The 21,256-nt window shown below is 47.3% G+C and overlaps 1 protein-coding gene and 1 pseudogene across 1 annotated transcript in view; one reads left to right on the forward strand and one right to left on the reverse strand.

The window, feature by feature from the left end:
• Positions 1–359: 359 nt before the first annotated feature.
• Positions 360–7,745, reverse strand: LOC122492259 (annotated as a pseudogene).
• URB1 (URB1 ribosome biogenesis homolog) overlaps positions 7,595–21,256 on the forward strand; it is a 73,386-nt gene continuing 59,724 nt past the window's right edge. Inside the window, exons 1-6 of the mRNA XM_043593739.1 lie at positions 7,595–7,885; positions 10,860–10,999; positions 11,844–11,995; positions 12,966–13,098; positions 18,432–18,528; positions 20,765–20,850. Coding sequence (XP_043449674.1) covers positions 7,744–7,885; positions 10,860–10,999; positions 11,844–11,995; positions 12,966–13,098; positions 18,432–18,528; positions 20,765–20,850 — 750 coding nt within the window. The 5' untranslated portion in view covers positions 7,595–7,743. The remainder of the gene's footprint in view (positions 7,886–10,859; positions 11,000–11,843; positions 11,996–12,965; positions 13,099–18,431; positions 18,529–20,764; positions 20,851–21,256) is intronic.

The raw sequence follows: 21,256 nt of genomic DNA on the forward strand, positions 1-21,256 counted from the left end.
AAAAATCTGAGCTGCTCTGTTTGTTAAGTAGCTAGATCCAAACTTAATAAGTATTTATGTTCCAACAATTAAGTAGTTGTTTGAAAAAAACACACATTTATTGAAAGAAAATGTTTTGTTTTTGTTTTCGAGAGAGAGAGTGTGAGCAGGGGAGAGGGGCAGAGGGAGAGAGGGAGAATCTTAAGCAGGCTCCACGCTCAGCACAGAGTTCGACGTGGGGCTTGATCCCACGATTGTGAGATCATGACCTGAGCTGAAATCAAGAGTCTTCCGCTTAACCGACTGAGCCACCCAGGTGCCCCCCCACCAAAAAATCCATTTTTATTTTGTTCTTATCTAACCACCATTATTTACTAGTGAGGTATGTGCACCTGTTGGGCATGTCACTAACTCTCCAACCTTGAAATCAGATTGGACACCGCTATCTTTATTTTCTGCCCTATGTTGTTTTTTCTCGGTACTTGCTTTTTATCAAAATCGGGCGCTTCACTGACTGAGCCACACAGGTACCCCTAGCACCAAATTTAAATGGCTAAGTGGGACAAACAGTTCTGAGACTGTTCTCCCATCGCTGATTAATTTAGGAGTGGTACGTATTCAGGTTTGTATTCATTTAGCCTTCTGAATGTTCTGGACAGACTTGGTGACCTTGCCAGTTCCGGCAGCCTTCTTGGCCACTGCTTTGATGGCACCCACATCACTGTCTCTCTCATGTCAGGAACAGCAAAATAACGCAGAGGAGGGTAGTCAGAGAAGCTCTCAACACACGTGCATTTGTCAGCAATCATATAAACAATGGCTGCATCAACTGATTTCAAGACTTTGGAGCCATCTTCCAGCTTTTTCCCTGAACAGCCGTCAATCGCCTTCAGCTCAGCACATTCACAAAGCAGTGGGAGCTACGCGACAATCCAGCACAGGTGTGTAGCCAGCACTGATTTGGCCTCGATGGTTCAGGATAGTCACCTGGGTCACACCACCAGCTGCTTAGATGGGTGGGTCATTTTTGCTGTCATCAGCGAGGTTGCCATGATGAACATTTTTGACAGACACGTCCTTGGCATTGAAGTCCCTGTTGTCCCCAGGAAGAGCTCCTGGCAAAGCTTCATGGCGCGTTTCAACACACTTGACTTCAGCTGTAATGTTGACTGGAGCAAAGGTGACCGACCACCATCTCAGGTTCGAGAACACCAGACTCCCCTAGGTCCACGGGGACAGTACTAGCACCTCCAATTTTGTGGACATCCTGGAGGGGCAGACAAAAGAGCTTGCCAGTTGGATGAGTTGTGGCAGACGCAATACAGAATTTCCAGCAGCGTGGTTCCACGGGCATTGCCATCTTTGGGGGTGACTTTCCACCCCTTGAACCAAGGCATGTTAGCACTTGCCTCCGGCACATTGTCACCATTCCAACCAGAAATTGGCACCGAGGCTACCATGTCGGGGTTATAGCCAACTTTTTAAATGTAGGTGCTGACTTCCTTAGCGATTTCCACATGCCTCTTCTGGCTGAAGAAATTCACCTTGTTAACACGGACAATTAGTTGCATCACGCCCAGTGTGTAAGCCCGAGGGCACGCTCTCAGATCTGCCCGTTCTTGGAGATACTGCTTCAAATTCACCAACACAGCAACAATCGGGACCCCACAGTCAGCTCGAGATGTGCCGCGATCACATTTTTGATAAAGTCTCTGTGTCCTGGGACATCAACGCTGGTCACGTAATACTTGTCTCCAGTTTCTGTGGAGAGCTATCAGTGGTGATACCAACTCAGGTTCAGCTCTCAGTTTATCCAAGACCCAGGCACCTTGAAGGGCCTCTTTCCCATCTCAGCAACCTCCTTTTCAATTCTTCAACGATTCTTTGGTTGATCCCACCACATGTGTAGATCAGATGGCCAGTCGTGGTGGACTTGCCTGAATCTACACGTCCAATGATGACCCTGCTGATAGGAATCTTTCCCTTCCCACTTGGCTGAGATTCAGCGGTGGTTTCCACCACACCTCTGTTCTGGTGGCCAACCCGTGACAAAAAAGGGGTGTCATCGTCACCATGCACCAAGTTGCTATATATGCATAGGCATAGGTCTTTGTTTTGGATAAACTTCCTATGTTGGAATATTCTCGATTTACAGAAAAGTTGGAAAGAGAAGGATTCTGTATACTCTCACCCAGTTCCCTCTAATACCTGTATTTTTCACACTTCTACGATACATTCGATAAAACTAAGAACCCACATGCGTACACTGCTATTAACTAAACTCCCGACTTTATTTGTAGTTCACCAGCTTTTCTCTCAGGGTCTTTTCTCTGTTCCAGATCCAGCCCAGGGTATCACGTGCTTTTAGTTATCGTATCTCCTGAATCTCATCTGATCTGTGACAATTTCCAAGTCTTTCCTTGTTTTTCATGGCCTTGACAGTTTGAAAGAGCACAGGTGATGTATTTTTCAGACTGTCCTTCAATTTAGATTTATTTGACATCTTTCATGTGACAGGGCTGGGTTATGGGTTTGGGGAAAGAGACTGTGAAGGTGATGTCCTTGTCATCATGTCACAACAAGGGGACAAGATAGCAACAGAACTTATCACTGGTGATGTTAGCCTTGATCACGCAGTTAAGGTAGTGTTTACCGTGTTTCCCCACAATAAAGCACCAATTTCCCTCTTTCCTAATCTAATCTTTGGAAGTTACTCAGTATACGTCTACACTGGGGGAGGTGGAGGGAGAGTGTGAATTAAGCTCCATTTCTTGGAACAGGGAGTATCTACGTATATTATTTGGATTACTTGTATAAGAAAGATTTGTAAGGAAACTTGGTTTGTAAGGAAGATTTTCTCCCCAATTAGTTTATTTTTGCAATCATTTTGATATCATTTTATATTACATCATTTTATATCATTTGATATTATATAGACTTATGTATATTTATTTTATACCTTAGGTGATAATCGAATACTATATTCATTATTTAGTCACTCATATTATTTTATTGGGAATTATTTCCGATTGGTTCCTGTGTCCCTCTGACATATTCCCTCTCCCTTGCTATTTTTTTTTCTCCAGCATTTTGTACTTTATGGTACTACAAGATGCTCCAGGCTTATTTTGTGTGTGCTCTGTCCCAGCCTTAGAATCAGCCACTTCTCCAAGGAGTCATGGTTCCTTTTATTTGATAATGGTATTAAACCCCAAGTTCCGGGCACTGGGTATGCTAATTACTACCGGCCCCTTCAGTGAACAGAACTAAAAAATATGCGTATGTACCAACCCAGGTAGAACGTACCCATATACTTATTTCAGTATCTATCCATCTCTGTTTACATTAAGCTAAACATGAGATCATACTGATGTCTCTAACTCTAATCCAGTCCTACAGGGTTCATTCTAGCCCACCCTTCTCGATTATAGGTAACTTTCCTTTCCAGTAGTGGGAAGCGTGGCCCACATCTTCTCCCATCCGTTTACTGATTTCCTCAACCCCAGGATACATGAAAAGCAGTTTCAGAGTTGGTAACCCGTATTGCCGTAACACGGGTCTGTTTTTGAGTCTATATTCTGTTCTACTGGGCTATTTGTCTAGTCTTTTACCATTCCCTGTAGAATTTGATTATTAAAACTTTGACATATGTCTTCATACATGATAAGGAAGATCTCCTTATTCTTTTTGGCTTAGCCATTCACAGACCTTTGTCTTCCCGTACAAAGTAATCATGATTTTTGAGTTTCCTAATTTTGATTGAAATGGCAATGGCTTTATAGTTTGATTTAGGAAGAGTTAACAAATTTGCAACATGAAGACTTTCTTCTACAGACACAGCATGCCTCTTTATTTAGTCAAATCTTTTACAATGTTCTCCTTAAACATGCTGTGCACTCTTTTTTAGTTTAATTCTGAGATAATTTACTGGTTTCCCCCACTCCCCTTCGTGAATGGTGTCTTGTTTTCTATTACATTTTTAAATTAGCTACTGCTAAAGTAGAGGGGACGATACTGACTTGGTAATTTAATCTCATATCTGACGACCTTGTGAAACTCTAGTTACTATTTCTGTTGAATATTCTAACTAGATGACAGTTTTATCTCTTTTCATTCTTTCATCTCTTTTTTGTCTTATGTCATCTCATCACCCAAGATCTTTAGTAATAGACAGTAGCATAAACAGTGGGTATCCCTATCTTTCCTATTGTCCCCCATCACAATTCAAGTGCATCTACAGTTTTTCTATTACGCCTGATGATTGCTGCAGGCTTTGGGACATAGAGCCTTTATCAAGTTTTTTCTATTCCTAGTTTTATGTGAATTTAATAAATCATAGATTTTTTCAAAAAATAGATTTCAAAAAACCTTTTTTTTCAAAACAATATGCCTTTTCCCATCTATTGAGATAATAACTTGTTTTTCTGCTTTAATCCATTAATGTGGTTAATGACAGACATGATATTAAACCATCCTTGTATTTCTTTTTTTTTTCAATTTAAAAAAATGTTTATTCATTTTTGAGAGACAGAGAGACAGAGTGTGAGCGGGGGAGGGGCAGAGAGAGAGAGAGGGAGACACAGAATCTGAAACAGGCTCCAGGCTCTGAGCTGTCAGCACAGAGCCTGACATGGGGCTCGAACCCACAGACAGTGAGATCATCGCCTGAGCAGAAGGCAGATGCTTAACTGACTGAGCCACCCAGGTGTCCCTTGTTTTTTTAAGTACAGTGTTGGTTCAGGTTGGCTAATATGTTATTTACACATATGTATGTCCACAAGTGAGATTAGCCCATCATTTTCTCACTTTGTGTTACCCTTAGCTAGTTTTGTATTTAAGTTCTATTAGCCTCAAAAATACAAAAAAAAGTTTTGTATTTAAGTTCTATTAGCCTCAAAAAATTAGCCACACTTTCCTTCTCTCTTGTTTTATGGAGCAAACTGAATAAGATAAAGGTTATCTGTTTCCTAAAAGATTGGTAGAATTTACCTAAAAATTATCTGTACCTCGAGAAAGGCTTGATTATCACGTCATTTTATTTAATGATTGTTGGTCTATTCAAATTTTCTGGTGCCTTTTGTGCCAGTTTTGGTACGTTTGCTTTTTCTAGAAATGTATCCATTTCTTTTAGTTTTGAAAGTTTCGGGGATCGGTGTTTCTAATATTCTTTATTATTTAAAATCCTGCCAGTTTTGCTTACTTAATCTAAAAAACAAAAACAAATAGCTTTTGGTTTCTGGATATTCTTTAGTTTAGTGTTTGTTTTTTAAAATTCTCTTTGTAATTGATTTCTCTCCTCATCTTTGCTTCTTTTCCCTTCTTCTATCTTTGGGTTGTTTCTGTTGTACTTTTTCCAATTCTTCATTTGAACATGTATTATTAGCTCATTTGTTTTCAATTTTTCTTGACTTCTGACAAAAATATTTTAAGCTATAAATTTTCCTCTAAGAACTGTGCCCTGCAGATTTTGCTGTATAAAGTGTTCCTTTTGTTGCATTCCAAATCTTTCATGATTTTCCAGATGCTTTCCAAGGATTACTTAGGAGAAGATTTTTTCTCCCTCCCAGCCTTATGGGATTAAAAAAAAAAAAAACTATCTTCTTATTATCAAGGTTAAATTTTATTGCTTGGTGGCTAGAGAACATGGCCTGTAAATGTTGATTTTTTAAAAAAATTATGGGGGCCTCTTTTGTGGCCTAGAACATGGTCAATTTTATGTCTTTCAATGTTATTTCAAAAGAACATATATTCTCTATTCATGGGTATAAAGTTCTATTACTATCAACATGAATATATTGTTGTTACTCAAATTTTCTATATTTTCTAAAATTTCTGTGTGATGAGAAGACGGTAGGTAGACCAGTCTCCATAATACCCTTGAAATTATCATTTGATATTTTTTTCTCTAAGTTGGGTGTGGGTTTTGCTACATTTTGCTGTTCAAAGAATAGGGCCGTCAATTCAATAACCTTGTATTTTGAGTGGTCTAGTCTAAGATTCTGGTCATTGACATAACACATGTTTATTGAGAACATGGCTCTTGTACCAGGATCAGTGCAGACTTCCTGAGTGGATTTGGAAGTGTATTTTTAAAAATTGAGGGGCACCTGGGTGTCTCGGTTGGTTAAGTGTCTGACTCTTGATCTTGACTCAGGTCATGATCTCACCAGTCATGAGATCGACTCCTGCACTGGGCTCTGTGCTGACAGTGCAGAGCTTGCTTGAGATTATCTCTCTCCGTTCTCTCTGCCCCTCCTCCCATTGGCGCCCACTCTCTCTCCAAATAAATAAATAAACTTTTTAAAAAAGGCAATAAAGGAGAATAGAGGAGGGTGAGAAGAAGGGGAGTGAAAGATGGATAGGAAGAGCCCACATGAAAGGAAAGTATGAGTCATGTGAGGTCTGGGCAGAGTTTCAGAAGAAACAGCAAGTGCAATAGCCCCATAAAGGATACCAGCTTAGAATGTCATGGGGGCAGTGGTGTTTATCTTTAACAGAGCAGAGTGTTCTTCGGGACAAATAAAGCCCTTTCTCTCCATGAAGTCCTTTAATATAGAAAGCCATGTCACTACTTGGAAGTTTACTACTTGAAAGTTTGGTAAGCCTGATACATGAACGAGTGGGGTTAGGGATCTGGCATCAGTGACTCATGGCACTAGGCTGACTGAGTCTGAAGCATCCATCCACACACTTCTGAGCCACTTTAAGTTTTTACCTACTCATTTAAACCTCTACTTTACTGCAAAGCATTTAATTCGGCTCTCAAGTCATTGACATCTTACAAGAACACAGAACTTTTTGTCCCCCGTCAAAGCAGTTTTTCGTACACAATGTATTACCTTCTCAGCTCAGGACAGCCCCAAAGATTAGGTAGGGCTGGCTCTGCTGGCTCCATTTCAAGGACGGGAACTTGGATGTGGAAGCCGCTGCACTATTCACGAAGGGTTTTCACAGAAGTTACGTCTCTCCTCGCACCTGCCTGGCCAGAAGGGCTCACGTCCTCCCATTAGTTTGGGGAAGCCTGGGATGGAGGCCAGTGTGGGGCGACATCCCACCAGACAAGCCGGTCTGGTTCGGGCTGTGAGACAAGGTGCAGTCAGAGTTAAGGGCACCTGCACGACCCTCGGCCCAGGTGCCAGAGGAAGACCTCCCGCTCAAGCCCGCCTGGCATTTAGCCAGGGGCAGTCACCCTCCCGGCCAACCCGAAGGCCCTTAAATAGGGAAAGCATCGAAGCCCGTTGTTTGACAAGAGAGTTCTTCTACCGGCAGCGTCAGGGCGCCCCAGGTCGAGAACTGATCCGACTGTGCAGCCGCTTAGCACCGGGGCTCGTGCCCCCAGGGAATGGAGAACCCGGTGGCTCCACCCGCCAAGACCCTCGAGAGAGCCGCTGGGGCAGGAGAGCTCCTCCTCACTGTGGCAGGGCGGTGCCGGTTCGTCCTAAGAAGCGAGCGAGCCAGCGTGAACAACAGAAACAGGAGAAACCTCGGGGTTCGGCGCCTGCAGCACCTCCCCGAACGGTGTCTAGCTTCCCGGCCGCCCGCCCTGGTTCAGGCCCCGCCCCGCCCCAGGCCACGCCCCTTCCGCCGGCCCCGTCGCGCAGGCCCGCCCCGACCTCCCACTGAGGCCCCGCCCCTTCCGCCGGTCCCGCCCCTTCCTGCGCACGTGTGGGCACCTGGCACGCCGAGGTGGTACTCCGCTGACCGCCCGTCCTCTTGCCGGGTTTCCTGGTGTGTAGATCCCGGCGCGCCCCTGCCCTCTCGGCCATGGGGGTCCCCAAGAGGAAGGCCGCGGGCGGCCAGGACAGCACGGCTCTCCGCGCGGGCGCAGCCAAGCGGCCCCGCTCCGAAGAGCTCACGGGCGTGCGCTTCAAGGCTGAGCTGCGGGGTCCGCAGGGCGCGGAGCCGGGTGAGTGCGGGGCTGGCCGGGCCGGGGAGCACGTGCGGGCGAGGCGGGTCGCGGCCGCGTGCCAGGCTCAGCCCTCCTCTGTGCATTGTTCGGTCCCGGAGTCTCAGAGCTGGGCCTTCCGGTTTGCAGACGGGAAACCGTGGCCCCGGTGCTCGGGCGTCCAGGGTCCTGGGCGGCCGGGGCCGCTGTAGGGCAGCGCGCTGCACTGTCTTGCCCTGGGCTGTCAGCTGGTGGAATCTGCCTTGCTCGGTCGTGACAGTTCCACGCGACTGCACGCCTCCTTTGGCCGGGCAGCATTCCTTAGCAACCTCTAAAACCTCTATTGCAATTGTCAGAGAAGCATATATGTATACTTGCCGAGTCCCAACTGTGAGTCAGCTCGGGGCCGTTCATTGAGACAGTTTGCTGGTTCTGTGGCCGTCAGCGCTATTTTCAAGAGCTTTGAGCCCCCAACACTCACGCTGATCCGATGACATGTAATAAACTACCGCATGAAGCGTCCCAGGGACTGGTCAGTTGACCAATATGGAACTGGTCTAGTCACTGGACTAGTGACCAATACGGAACAGATTCTGTAATTTCACTTTCTGAAAAGTGCGATCACACTTCACAACCTCGTGTAATCCATTGGAAAAGTATGTAGGTTAGGAGGAAAAAACTGCAATTGAATTTTTAAAAGAAATTTAAGGTTTTTATTTATTTTTGAGGGACAGAGAAACAGTGCGAGCACGGGAGAGGCAGAAAGAGAGGAAGACACAGAATCTGAAACAGGCTCTAGGCTCCGAGCTGTCAGCACAGAGCCCATCTCGGAGCTCAAACCCACTAACTGTGAGATCATGACCTGAGCGGGAGTCGGCTGCTTAAGTGACTGAGCCACTCCTGAGCCACCCAGGAGCCCCAACAATTGAATATGCTAGTATGTGAGAGCACTGGTAGTGTGTCAAAATAGAAGTGACAGCATTTCTCCCTGGTTAAAGAGATTATTAAGTTGATGGCCAGGATAGCCCCACTTAACAATTTGTCCTCCCATAAATTGTGTTTTTAAACATTTGATGCCTGCAACTGCCAGCCAGTGCTTTGAAGATGATACCTGCTTTAGCTCAGAGTGCTACATTTCAGTCATTTGTTCATTTCTGCGTTATTTACTAGGGGCTGTGATGTGCTAGAGAGAAAATGGTGAGTAAAAAATCAGACCTGGGCCTTGCCATTCTGGAGCACATGAATAGTGAGGTGGAGAAGGCAGGTGTCAATGAATATAATTACATATGAAGAGTTCCAAGTACCGGTCCTCCAAAGGAGGGGTACATAGGGCCTTCAGTCCTCAGACCTAATCTGGGGGATCAAAGAGGTCTCCCCAGAGGGAGTGGCTTTTCAGCGGAGTTGTAGGCTGGGGTAGGAACAGGGACAGGAACCATTCTGGCAGAAGAAAGAGCATGCTCAATGATTTCAAAGATTGTATTCATGTACGTGTTCACGGTTTTGCTCAGGCAGCTCCTTGGCGTTCAGGTGCGGCATTTGAACAGGTCTCAGAAGGAAACTCGGGTTGACGGGCAGTGGGTACAGATGAGGCAGTTGGAAGACGCGGCGAAGCTGAAGTCAGTGGGTGAAAGTGTGAATCCGTTGGGTGAGGTTGTGTTGAATTTGTGTTTGAATCTGGTGTCTCTCTTGGATTCTGTCTCCCTTTTCGTGTGTTCTCATAGCTTCCTGTGATGCGATCTGCTGACAGATCAGAGAAGTAGAATTGACAGATGTTGGGGGTTTTGATTTCATCCAGGCATTAGGAAAGGTTTTTTTGTTGTTATTTTTGTGTTGTCTTTTTACGTAGCTTTATTGACAGACGATTGACGTAACTGATGTAAGTTTAAGATGTACGATGACAGGTGCCTGGGTGGCTCAGTCAGTTAAACATCCCACTCGTGGTTTTGGCTCAAGTCATGACCTCACGGTTCGTGAAATTGAGCCCTGTGTCGGGCTCTGCGCTGACAGCGTGGAGCCTGCTTGGGATTCTCTCTCCCCCTCTTTATCTGCTCCTCCATCGCGCGTGCTCTCTCCTTCTCTCTCAAAATAGAAAAACTTAAAAAGATGTACAGTGAGATGATGACACACATATACTGTGAAATGATTACCACAGTAAGCTTCAAGTATATACTACAGTACTGTTAATTACAGTCACCATGCTGTACATTAGATCCCCAGAACTTACTCATCTTTCTCATTATTTTTTTTCTTTTAAGCAAACTCTGGCCGCAATGTGGGGCTCAGACTCTCCACCCCCAGATCAAGGGTCGCATGCGCTACCTACTGAGCCAGCCGGGTGCCCCAGAATGTACTCATCTTTATAGCTGAAAGTCTGTACGCTTTGACTGACATCTCCCCATTTCTCCCACCCCCCCAATTCCTGGCCACCATTCTGCTCTCTGTTTGTATGAGTTTGGCTCTTTTAGGTTCCACCTATAAGTAGAACATACAGCGTTTGTCTTTCTCTGACTTCACTCTGTGCCCTCAAAGGTCCATACGTGTTGCAAAAGGCAGAGTTCCTTCTCTCTTCTGGCTGAATAATATATATACACTTAGATACAGATCAGCTGTGCCACATTTTCTTTATCCGTTCTCTGATTTTACCCCCTTCATGGAGGTGAGTGTATGGCTTCAGGGTTAGATTGGTCTAGACCCAGAGGGTGCCCAGGAGTGGATCGATGTCAGCGGTGGGGAGGATCCCTGCCCCTAGAAGGCTTGGCTTCAAAGCTCTTCTTTGAAAGTTGTTCCCCTTTACCTCAGTGGAGATAGAGAAAAGGCCATGTCAGAACTCTGGATGGCCCCGTCTCCGCATTGCTGCCGTGTTCTCCCTCCGGGTGAGCGGCACCTCCAGCCGCCTGGATGCTTCTGCTGGAAATCTGCCTCTGTCGCAGCCGCGGCTGTGATTGTTGCTAAGGAGACCGTCCCTGTTAACATTTGAACGTTACTCTTATTTCAGCCTTGGAAGCATTTGTCGCTGCTGCCAAGAAGCTACCGAGGGAAGACGTGTATGATGTTGTGGAAGGGTACATAAAGATTTCGGTTGAATGTGCAGAGATTTTCCAGCTCCTGAGCGGGGAGAAGCGGCCGGAAAGTGAAGTATGTCATTCCTCACCTGGCTCGCTGAAGAGAAGACAAAGTTCACGCCACTATGGTGTTGAGCTTGATGGAGAGAAATGTGATAGAAATTTCCAGAACATTATCACCTTTCTGTAGAAGACTATGTTTTGTTCCTGTGTCATAGGAATACATCCAATTTTGCATCATGACTTTTTAAAGCATGTGAATGGAAAGTGCTAACTTCATGTTAGTGAATGTTACCAGAGGGAAGGACCATAGACCCTTAATCGCAATGCACTTGGTTTTGCCATGGTTTGTTTTTAAGCAATCTCTGCACCCAACCTGGGGCTCAGACTTGTAACCCCAAGATCAAGAGTCGCATGCTCCACCAACTGAGCCAGCCAGGTGCCCCCTTGACGTGGTTGGTTTGTTTTGACAAAAGGGAAATAGGTAGAAACTGCATGTCATAGTTGCAGACACATATTGAGTTGAGACTTCTGGTTCCAGAGAGGTTCAGAATTCGGGATATTTATGAACCTGTTGAAATCTCAGGGTTATTGCTGTAAGACTGTCGACCTGAATATCCCCAGAGCAGGGAGGTCCAGTCATGAGTAGAGATCGCTCTTTTCATTTCATTTTGTGTAATTATAAGCAGGGAAGAGTTCTCCACTTAGCTGGACTGTGGAAGCAGGACTAATTCCAGAGCTGGGGGTCTGCCGAGCAGCCTGTGAAGCTGTCACCTTCCTGCCTTTGGCTCAGGATCTGAGCAGGCCTGTCATGCACGTTGAAGGCTTTAAATGACTGGCTAGGACAGGAGGAGCGTATGTATAGAGGAAAACCAGAAATGAGCTGATTCATAAGCATTTTAATTCTGTCTTTGCAGACGCTATTAATATTTCAAGTTTTTGAGGCCATACTATTGCGGACAGCGAGTGACCTTTCCCATTTTCATGTTGTGGGAACCAACATCGTGAAAAAGCTGCTGAACAGCCACATGAAGCTCATCTGTGAGTCCCTGTATGCCTCGGGCTACAGGTAAGTTGCCCGCTGTTATGTGGCAAGACCAGCCGTGGGCTCGGTCTGCGTTCAGCTCTCTGGGAGTGCTCTTGACCTTTCCTTCCCTCGTAAAGCCATGGCTCTGCCTCTGCTTCCCCTGGGGCCAGCCCCTCACGCCATAGACTCCTACCACGCGTCCTTGTCACGCCTGTGTTGCTGTTCTTTTTGCTGTTATGGGAACACTCTGGATATTCTTTACGTTTCCTGCCCTTCTGCCCTAGCGGCTCTTTGTGGTCACCGCAGTCTCCCTCCCTCTCTCCTTCAGGACCCTGTGGTCCAGAAGTGTCATCTCAGGGAGGCCTTGCTCCACTGTCCTCCATTTGCTGTCACTTTCTGTCCTTTTAGCTGGCAGGCAGAAGTATCCATTTGCAGGTCTATTTGTGCAGCCAGACATTTGACATAATGTTCTAGGTCCGTCTATTGACTGTCCACTTCCCTTTGCTGGGATGCAAGGTGCATGCAGGCGGGGGCCTTGAGTGTCGTATGAGATGCTGTCTTCCAGCACCTCGAACGGGGCCTGGGGTGTGGTAGGCACGCAGTCAACCACGGGTTTTGGGGGGCAGTGGAACCGAAAGGCAGCTGAGAGCTTGCTTTTGGAGACACCCACTCCGAAGATGTCTTTGTGCCCTCAGTGGCGGGGACGAGCCACGGGTCTCCCAGTTACGTGATGAGTTAGTGGGGAGAGACCTTGCCATCTTCTTTGTGTCTCACATTTTGTATTCTTGGATCCTCTTCAGACTCTGTTTTTAAGCTTTATTTGGAGATTGTGTGAAGTTTTGGTTTTGGGTGTTTTTGTTTTTGTTTTTGTTTTTTTAAGCATGCCTGCCTATCTGTTTCCTTCCTTTTTCTGATTTGGGGACAGCAGACCGCGCAGCCTGGAGCGCACTTGGCTTTGCAGTGAAGTGGCTTTGTGCTTCTGCTCTTCCTCACGTGCCTGATGTTCCCACAGGATGGCTCGAGCCTGTCTCAACCTGATGGCCGCCATGGTGACCCAGGGTCCTGAGGCCGCCAGGGACGTCTGCAGCCATTTTGATTTGAATAAAAAGACCTTGTACACCCTGGCGACCAAGAGGGATTCAAAGGTGAGGAGCTCCCAGCGTCTTGTACCTCCCGTGTGTTTCCTTGCTCCCTGGAGGGCCGTAGCAGTTTGTTTCTTGTCCTTTCTTCGACTTTGGTCTTCATGTGGGCGGAGTCGAAGGCCTGTATGTGTGGCAGAGCCTGGATGACAGGGACATCTGAGGACGGCTTCTCTGGGGGCTCAGCATCACCGTGCCCTCCTGGCCCGTGAGGATGACATAGCTCGTGAGCGTCTTCACAGAGTAGACGGAATAACCTCCCACGTACCTCGTGGGGTGTCCCGGTCCTGGTCCTATTCTGTACATTTTGGAGAAAACCCTTGGAAGTTTCAACTAGGAAGTGGCATCATCAAGGAAGATACTTAAGGCTTTTTAATGTTTCTTGTGCCTCCTGTTTGTACGTCTTATAAGGAGTAGGTGCTGGACTGTGCCAAAGAGAATGGAAGTGTGAATGGTTTTCAGGAGAGTTTTTTTTTTTTTTAAATGTTTATTTAGTTTTGAGAGAGAGGGAGACCGAGGAACCGAAGCGGGCTCTGTGCTGACAGCAGTGGGCCCAACGCAGAGCTCAAACTCACAATCCATGAGGTCATGGCCTGAGCCGAACTTGGACATGCCCCTCAGGAGAGCTGTGTTTTTTTAAAAAAAAAAAAAAAAAAGTTCCCAGGCGCCTGGGTGGCTCAGTCGGTTAAGCGTCTGACTTCAGCTCAGGTCACACAGTTTGTGAGTTCGAGTCCCACGTCGGGCTCTGTGCTGACAGCTTGGAGCCTGGAACCTGCTTCGGATTCTGTGTCTCCCTCTCTCTCTGCCCCTCCCCCGCTCACGTTCTGTGTGTCTGTCTCTCATAAACATTAAAAAAAAAAAAGTTCCCTGGTGGCCCTAGAAGTTTCACTTGGGTTGAGAGAGGTTCTTGAGGAGAAAGCACGAGTTTGAGGACACAGAAGCTGCAAAGAGTTGTGTGAGCCCTCCCTGCTGGCACGGCTGTGCCGTCGACAGCTGGGGCTCCGTTCTCCACACCCCCATCCCGAGCACAGACGGCAGACCGACGGTCAGCAACCTGTCTGCCCAGGTGGAGGGCCACGTGAGCGTGATTTACTTCCGCACCCCGTTCTCTAACTCTTCAGGGATTCGGAGTTTCCGCACCTCCAGGTAATAGACTGAAGGTTAATCATAGTAACACCAAGTAACTTGTATGGCTTCGGGAGGTTGGGCCCCGTGTTGAGGGTTTTCCTGGAATTACAAACAAGGTGTTCCCTGAGGAAAAAAAAAAAAAAATCCCAGGTCTTAGTGTCTCGTGGATTCTCTTTTTTCAGTACCGTGAATTATTCACATACTCTGTGTCAACAAATTCCGTTCATTGAGTGATGGCTCCCGACGTTTAAATGCATCTCTAAAAAGAATCTGCGTGCCGTTTGCACAATAGGGCAGATGTCATGCTTCTTTGGTCTTACCTGGCAGTCAGCCTGCCAGTAATTACCCATCAGATTCCCTCCCTGCTTCCACTCCCTCTCTCTTGACCTCAACTAGCTCAGCCTCCTAAGTAAAATATGTCAGTGCCCAGACCACCCACCAAGACACGACTGGGGCGTCCCTGCCTGAACCCCGGCTGTAGGCCGCGCCCGCTTCACCTCGGGGTCTCGGCAACTTATTTTATGTTTCCTCGGTCTGTAAAATGAGAATTATCGTCAAGATGAAAGTGTTTTTACTTTGTGGCATACCTTAAATGTTTTGTTTCAGGAAATGGTTTTAGACATTAATTTTTTTTTTTTCCCATATAGGGATGTCAGGGACATTAAAAAAGAGAGCAGCACAGAGAATCCCCACCTACCTGTCCTCCAGCTGCAGGCACGGCCCCCTCTCCCACACGTTTGGTTGTTTCGGGACCGTCTAGTGCCGCAGATCCCACCCGGGAACCGCATTTCCCCATAAAAATTTCAGCGTGTACCTTTAACAAAAAGTGAGCTTTTAAAACAAAACCACACTACCATCACCACACCTAACACTGCTCACAATTCTTAGTGTCAGTGAATGCCCAGTTCGGTCTCCGTTTTTCCCACTGTCTCAGAAATGTCTTAACGCTTTGTGATTCAGATCAGGATCCAGACAAGGGCCACCCATTGTGTTTGGTGGGTATGTTTCTTAAATTTCTTCCCTGGCTTTGAGTTTTCTCAAAGCCCCGCCCCCCAACCTTTTTCTCCTGCCCTTCGGTTATTGAAGAAGCTGATAGATCTACAGATCTATTTTTTCTTAATGGGTGTGTTTTAGCATCTTGGAGGGAATTCTTAAAGCTTTGTGAAAAGAGTTATTTTTCATCCAGCCAAAGAAAGCGCTGTTCAAATCCTTTGCCAGAGAGCAGTTTTACCAAATATGTTTTGGTCTATTTTAGACAGCGTTTTGCGGAACGAGCCGTAAAGAGCCCAGGATGCTTTCTTCCTAGGATAATAACGCTGTGAAGTCAGAGAGTAGGAATGGGGCATGTGGCCCTCTTGCCTTCGATGGAGCTTGCTGGGACGGAGGGCAGAGGCCCAGGGGACGGTGAGGGGCTGTCTGGCCGGGGGCGTGAGCGGGAGGCAGGGCAGTGGCTGCTTGGAGGGGGTGCCCGCTGTGTCTAGGGTGATCTTGGTGTGTTCACAGTCAGGGGTCTGAAATTGGGGGCTGGCTGGGATATGCGAGATGGAGGCCGGGAGGTGAGGACCCACTTGCATATCAGTTCAAAATTCATTGCTGGGGGCACCCTTGAGGGGATCTAGTCCAGCTGCTGTGTACAAGCAGGATGGAAGGATCCAGAGTGGCACATAACTGCGACCGACCTTCCAGGGCCCTGACTCCCAGTACTTCAGTGGGCACCCCCCCCACCCCCCCAAACTTGTAGAACCTTGCCAGCCAGCCAGCTAGCAGTACCTCACTGAACCTCACCAGGCAAGTTTGGGCATGTCGCCAGCATTTTTGCGGAACACAAGGCACACGTGGGTCGAGATAACAAGTTACCTGTGCTTGAGTTAGTTGATGTGTTTCTTTTAACGAGGCATCTAGATAATTCGGGAGCGGTGGCTCCTTTAAGCTTCCTGAGGTCAGGGACGGTATCTTAGTCGTCTTTGAGTCGTCTCTCAGCCCGAGATTATGGCATCTTGAATATAACTGCTGTTTGCACACCACTGAATTGTTGTGTTTTGAAGGCACTAAAGCGTTGCAGGTACGCTGAGGAAGAGCAGCTCACTTTCAAGACCTTAGTGACCGTGGTACCCAAACTCTGTCTTGTGAGGAGGCCCACAGAGTCGTCCCCGGAATGGGGAGCATAGTTTTGAGCGCTTAGTGTATTCGGAATAAACCGGGATCGGTCTGAGAGGGTCTTGCTGAAATGCCGTGGGGCACGGATGGAAGTGGAGACCCAGTGAGGACAGCGAATGTGCAAGGCCTCCGTCTGGATGTTGCAGGGTAGGGGTCTGATGGCCTTTCTTTTCTCCCTAAGAAACAGACACCCGACAAAACAAGACAGAATTAATTCAGTTCTCATGTAGAGGCCTAGGTGGTTCCAAGTGCGATCCTTGCAGATTGAGAAAAAGCAAGATGAAAATGCCGTGGCAGCTCAGAGAAGAAAGCACTTGTCCAGTCAGACGTAAAGTCGAGCACGGGGCAGTATGTTTGTACAATTATTTCCTGTTTTCCAGTTCCAGTACGTACTCACTTAGTAGCTGCATGTCCTTGAGTGAGTTTTTAAATCTGTTTCCTCATCTGTAAAATGGGCGTAGAAGGCGTCTCCACCTCAAGTTGTTCAGAGGAGTAAATGAAGTAACAGATGTGCAGCCTTTGACTTAGTGTCTGGTGTAGTGAATGCTCAGTAAATGACATTCACCACTGCCGCCGCCTCCTCCTCCTCCTCCTCCTCACCACCACCCTGCCACTACTAAATGGAATGGAACCATCTGGAGGGCAGACTTCTTAATCTTTCCGGGCATTCAGGGAACTAATTCTCCTTGGCATTAACTTATTTCTTGGCAACCAATTAGGGTATCTTTGGGATAACTCAAGTAGGGAGGAGGTGACAGTTGAAGGAGTGGAGGATCCCAGCGTATGAGCTGCTGCTGGTGCAGCCCGTGAGCGATCCACATGACTCCTGGCGTGTGAACCCGATGAGGAGACACGTGTGTGTCTTAAAATTACTGGGAGGGAAAGCTGACCGGATGGCCCCCGCGACTTCCCCTGAAGTGTTGGCTACTGGTCATGGCCTGTGGGCCTCCCCGGGGACGCCCTCTGTCTTGGGTCGCGGCTGACACTGTCTTGGGTCGTGGCAGAATAGTGCAGATGTCAGTCCCAGGAAGGCCACGCAGGGTTGGTAACAGGACAGCGTCTGGGCCGCGGTGTCTGGTGTGAATTTATAATACCTGATAAAACCCAGACAGCACCTCATTGGTGTCAGCAAAAGCAGAACCAGTCTTTCCATTGGCTCTGGATTTTCAAAAATGCGTATATTATTTCATTGGCAAGTGAAGTAGATGGTGTCTGGACAGGCTGGGAATCTTCTGCTCCATACCAAAGTGGTCCAGACACCCAAAATGTTTACGTTATGACCGGGAAGGGGACTCAGCCAAACTTTACCCATGCTTCTCTCTTTTTTTTTTTTTTGATTTTTTTATTAAAAAAGATTTTTTTTTTTTTTCGGGGCGCCTGGGTGGCGCAGTCGGTTAAGCGTCCGACTTCAGCCAGGTCACGATCTCGTGGTCCGTGAGTTTGAGCCCCGCGTCGGGCTCTGGGCTGATGGCTCGGAGCCTGGAGCCCGTTTCCGATTCTGTGTCTCCCTCTCTCTCTGCCCCTCCCCCGTTCATGCTCTGTCTCTCTCTGTCCCAAAAATAAATAAAAAACGTTGATTAAAAAAAACTTAAAAAAAAAAAAAAGATTTTTTTTTTTTTGATCTTTATTTTTTGAGAGAGAGACAGCGTGTGAGCTGGGGAGGAGCAGAGAGAGATGGGAGATGCAGAATTCGAAGCAGGCTCCAGGCTCTAAGCTGTCAGCACAGAGCCTGACGTGGGGCTCAAACTCACAACCTGTGAGATCACGACCTGAGCTGAAATCAGACGCTTAACCGACTGAGCCACCCAGGTGCCCCTACCCATTCTTTTCTATTTAAAAACAGCTTGAAAGACAAGGAAAAGTAGAGCAGAAGATTGAGGGAGAAGAGCAGAGAAAAGGTTCCATGTTCCCATAGAGACATGACCATTGTTTTAGCCTTTGAGCCTTCTGACGGCACAAGCCCCAAGGCCTCTGTGCCATTGGGACGGGAGGGGCGTGCGTGCTGCCAGGTCGCTGCTTCCTGCACGTGACACGTGGTCTCCTTCGCCCCCCAGGGTGTGCACGACGTCCGGCTGGCCTACATTCAGTTCGCCCTCTCCTTTCTGATCGCCGGCGATGACAGCACGATAGCACAGGTGCTGGAGTTGAAAGGTAGGTGCGCCTCTTTGTCTCGTAGCAAAGCCTGGTGGCGATTGTGTTTTGGAAAATCTGCTGCAAAACATTTTTCCAGGTTGAGCAGTCTGCAACCTTTACGGCCGCTGCACACACTAGAATGGAGGACGCGTGTGCGGCAAAGCCGCGGTCGGTGTGGTTTTGATGTCGCTCGTGAGTACCGACAGAGGCATTCCTGTCATGCTACCTGGAATGCTGGGCGACGTGCTGACAAAGGAGAGATGCAAACTTGAGAGACCCGTACGAACAAAGGAGGCTCTGTGGCTCCAGAACATGCACAGATACGTAGCCCTGGCTGCCCGGCCCTCCTTAGTAATTGGCTTCGGAAAACTAAAGTTTAGTTACTTCGGTGGCCTTGCTGAGTGTTACCAGAATATCGGTAATGGAGCTTCAGAGAAGTCTGGCTGGACCACCTTCTGGTGGCTGTGGCCGAGAGCCTGTTCGGGCCGCTTGCTTCTCATCGAGAGATTGAGTAAGACGGAGAACGATGGCGCCAGAAGGCACTTCGCACGTAGCAGGTGTTCGGTGTGATACCAGGCTCTGTGCGCAGGTTCCACGTCCTTGCCAGAGCTCTGGGAGTCGGAGGAACAGCACGGTGCCTGTGGCCCGGGGTGGCCGGGTCTCCAGTCCTTCTCTCACCTCCCCCAGGGTGGGAGCCCTGAGCTCTCTCCGGACGACTGCCGGCGACCGTTTAAGAACAGGGTGGTGGGTGCCGGTCACTCCATACGGTGTCAGCCCTGGTCCGCGCAGGTAGCCCCATCGACGGGGGAGGCGGTGCCACGAGGAGACCCCTTCGTTGCACGGTGCAGCAGACAGGCCTTAACCGCTTGTGGCCGCTCCTGTGTGAGGTCTGCTGCTGCTGCTCCCAGGGCTAGGGTTCTTCCGAATTCCCGTGGTCGTCTGCGCCGTCCGGCCTTTATTAAAGGACGGCGGTTTGGGGTTACTCATGTGCGCTGCTGATGGCGCAGGGTTGTACTTCAGTTAATGTTTTTGCAGGGCGCTTTGCAAAACTTGAAAAATGCGTCGAAACTTTAAAAATGTGTGATCCAGCAGCCATTCCACGTCTGGCCATTTATCCTAAGGGTAGAATTAAGGATGTGAGTGGAGGTTTTCTTAGTGGATAATTTTTTCATGTTCGCTGAAAATTGGACGACTCCTATCTGTTGACCGTCAAGGGATTGATTGCAGAAACAAGACTAATCGTAAGGTGGAACGCAGCTGTTAGAAATGACGTAGAAATATGCTTGCCGATGTCAGCCTTTTAAACAACATATGATTGGGTGTAGACCCAGTTATAAAACTGTCGAGTATCCCATTTTACTGAAAGGTACATTTAATGGACTGTGGGACTATGAATATATCAGAAGGTTAGCGGTTAACTAGTTAGCTCTGGGTAGTGGAATTATGTTTGCTTTCAGATTTCATCCTTTTGGTTTGTTTGGTATTTTCTGATTTTTCTTCTTTTGAGAATGAATTTCCTTTGTAGAAAATATGTGTGTGCCCTTTGAGCACCTCTGGAGCAAGCAAAATTCTAATTGCTTTGATGTTTCTGCCCAGTGTCACCATTACGTTAGTCATGATACGGCATCGAGCTGTGGTAGCTGATTCCTTGGAGATCAAAAGCATGAAAAGAAAGCAGACAAACACATCATCCCGAATTCTACCACAGTCAATAAAATGATTTAAAATATAAATCTGGGGGCCCCTGGGTGGCTCAGCCGGTTGAGTGTCCGGCTCTTGATTTCGTCTCCGTTGAAGACGGATCGAGTTCTACATCTGGCTCCGTGCTGAGCATGGGGTCTCAAGATTCTCTTTCCCTCATTCCCTCTGCCCCTCTCCCTGCTAGCCCTCTCACCAAAAAAACATATGTAGATAAAGATATAGGTATCAGCAAATCTAAGCAAAGAGAGAAATTCAGCAAAATTGTACGTACATTCTCTGTCAGATAGTCAGTATGAAGGACAGTAAAACAGAACTGCTGAACCTCTTTAATGGCTCTGTCATTGTTTCACCTTTAGATACTGATTTCCCATGTCATGAAGTGGTTTATTCCTACTGTGAACATGTGTAATCGAAAATGACAAAACCTTCAAAAAATAAAAAAGGGAGCGAATGGCATTGTTTGCTGTGCCACTTTATGAAGTCATTTGTTCTCTCATCTGCTCTCGTGTTCAAAATATTTTTGAGTTTAATGCTTTGAACGTTTTCCTTTCAGAATTTATTCCTTGCATTTTTAGCTCGGGCATAAAGGAAGACAGGATTTCTACCGTCAATATTTTGTTATCCACGCTGAAAACAAAGGTACGTGTTTGGTACTCAGTGTTGTTCTGTGGTTTGTCTCCTCCGGGGTGTGACAGGACCCTAGAGCTACAGTGTCTGAGGGCGCACAGGCTGTGGGATGGCAAACTGTTCCTTCGGGCTGCAGCTTTATCACCCAGGAGACACGCTGTTGCTCGCCCTTTCACGGGAAGCCACAGGGATAATTGGGAGCTGTAAGTTACGGCTGTTTTCATTTACACACCCGGCAGAATGTGACTTTGTATCGCCTTATATATTCTGCCTTTTACAAGCATCTTGTAGAAACTTTAAAACTGGCTGAACGAATCACTGACTTTAATACAGAAGCAACTTAAATGCTCAGTTAGAAAAACTCTATGACTCTGCCAACACAAAAAGTCGTTAAAAGCCATGAACTGGCAGTCCATAT

The sequence above is a fragment of the Prionailurus bengalensis genome, chromosome C2, assembly GCF_016509475.1.
Source record: "Prionailurus bengalensis isolate Pbe53 chromosome C2, Fcat_Pben_1.1_paternal_pri, whole genome shotgun sequence".
Lineage (NCBI taxonomy): Eukaryota > Metazoa > Chordata > Mammalia > Carnivora > Felidae > Prionailurus > Prionailurus bengalensis.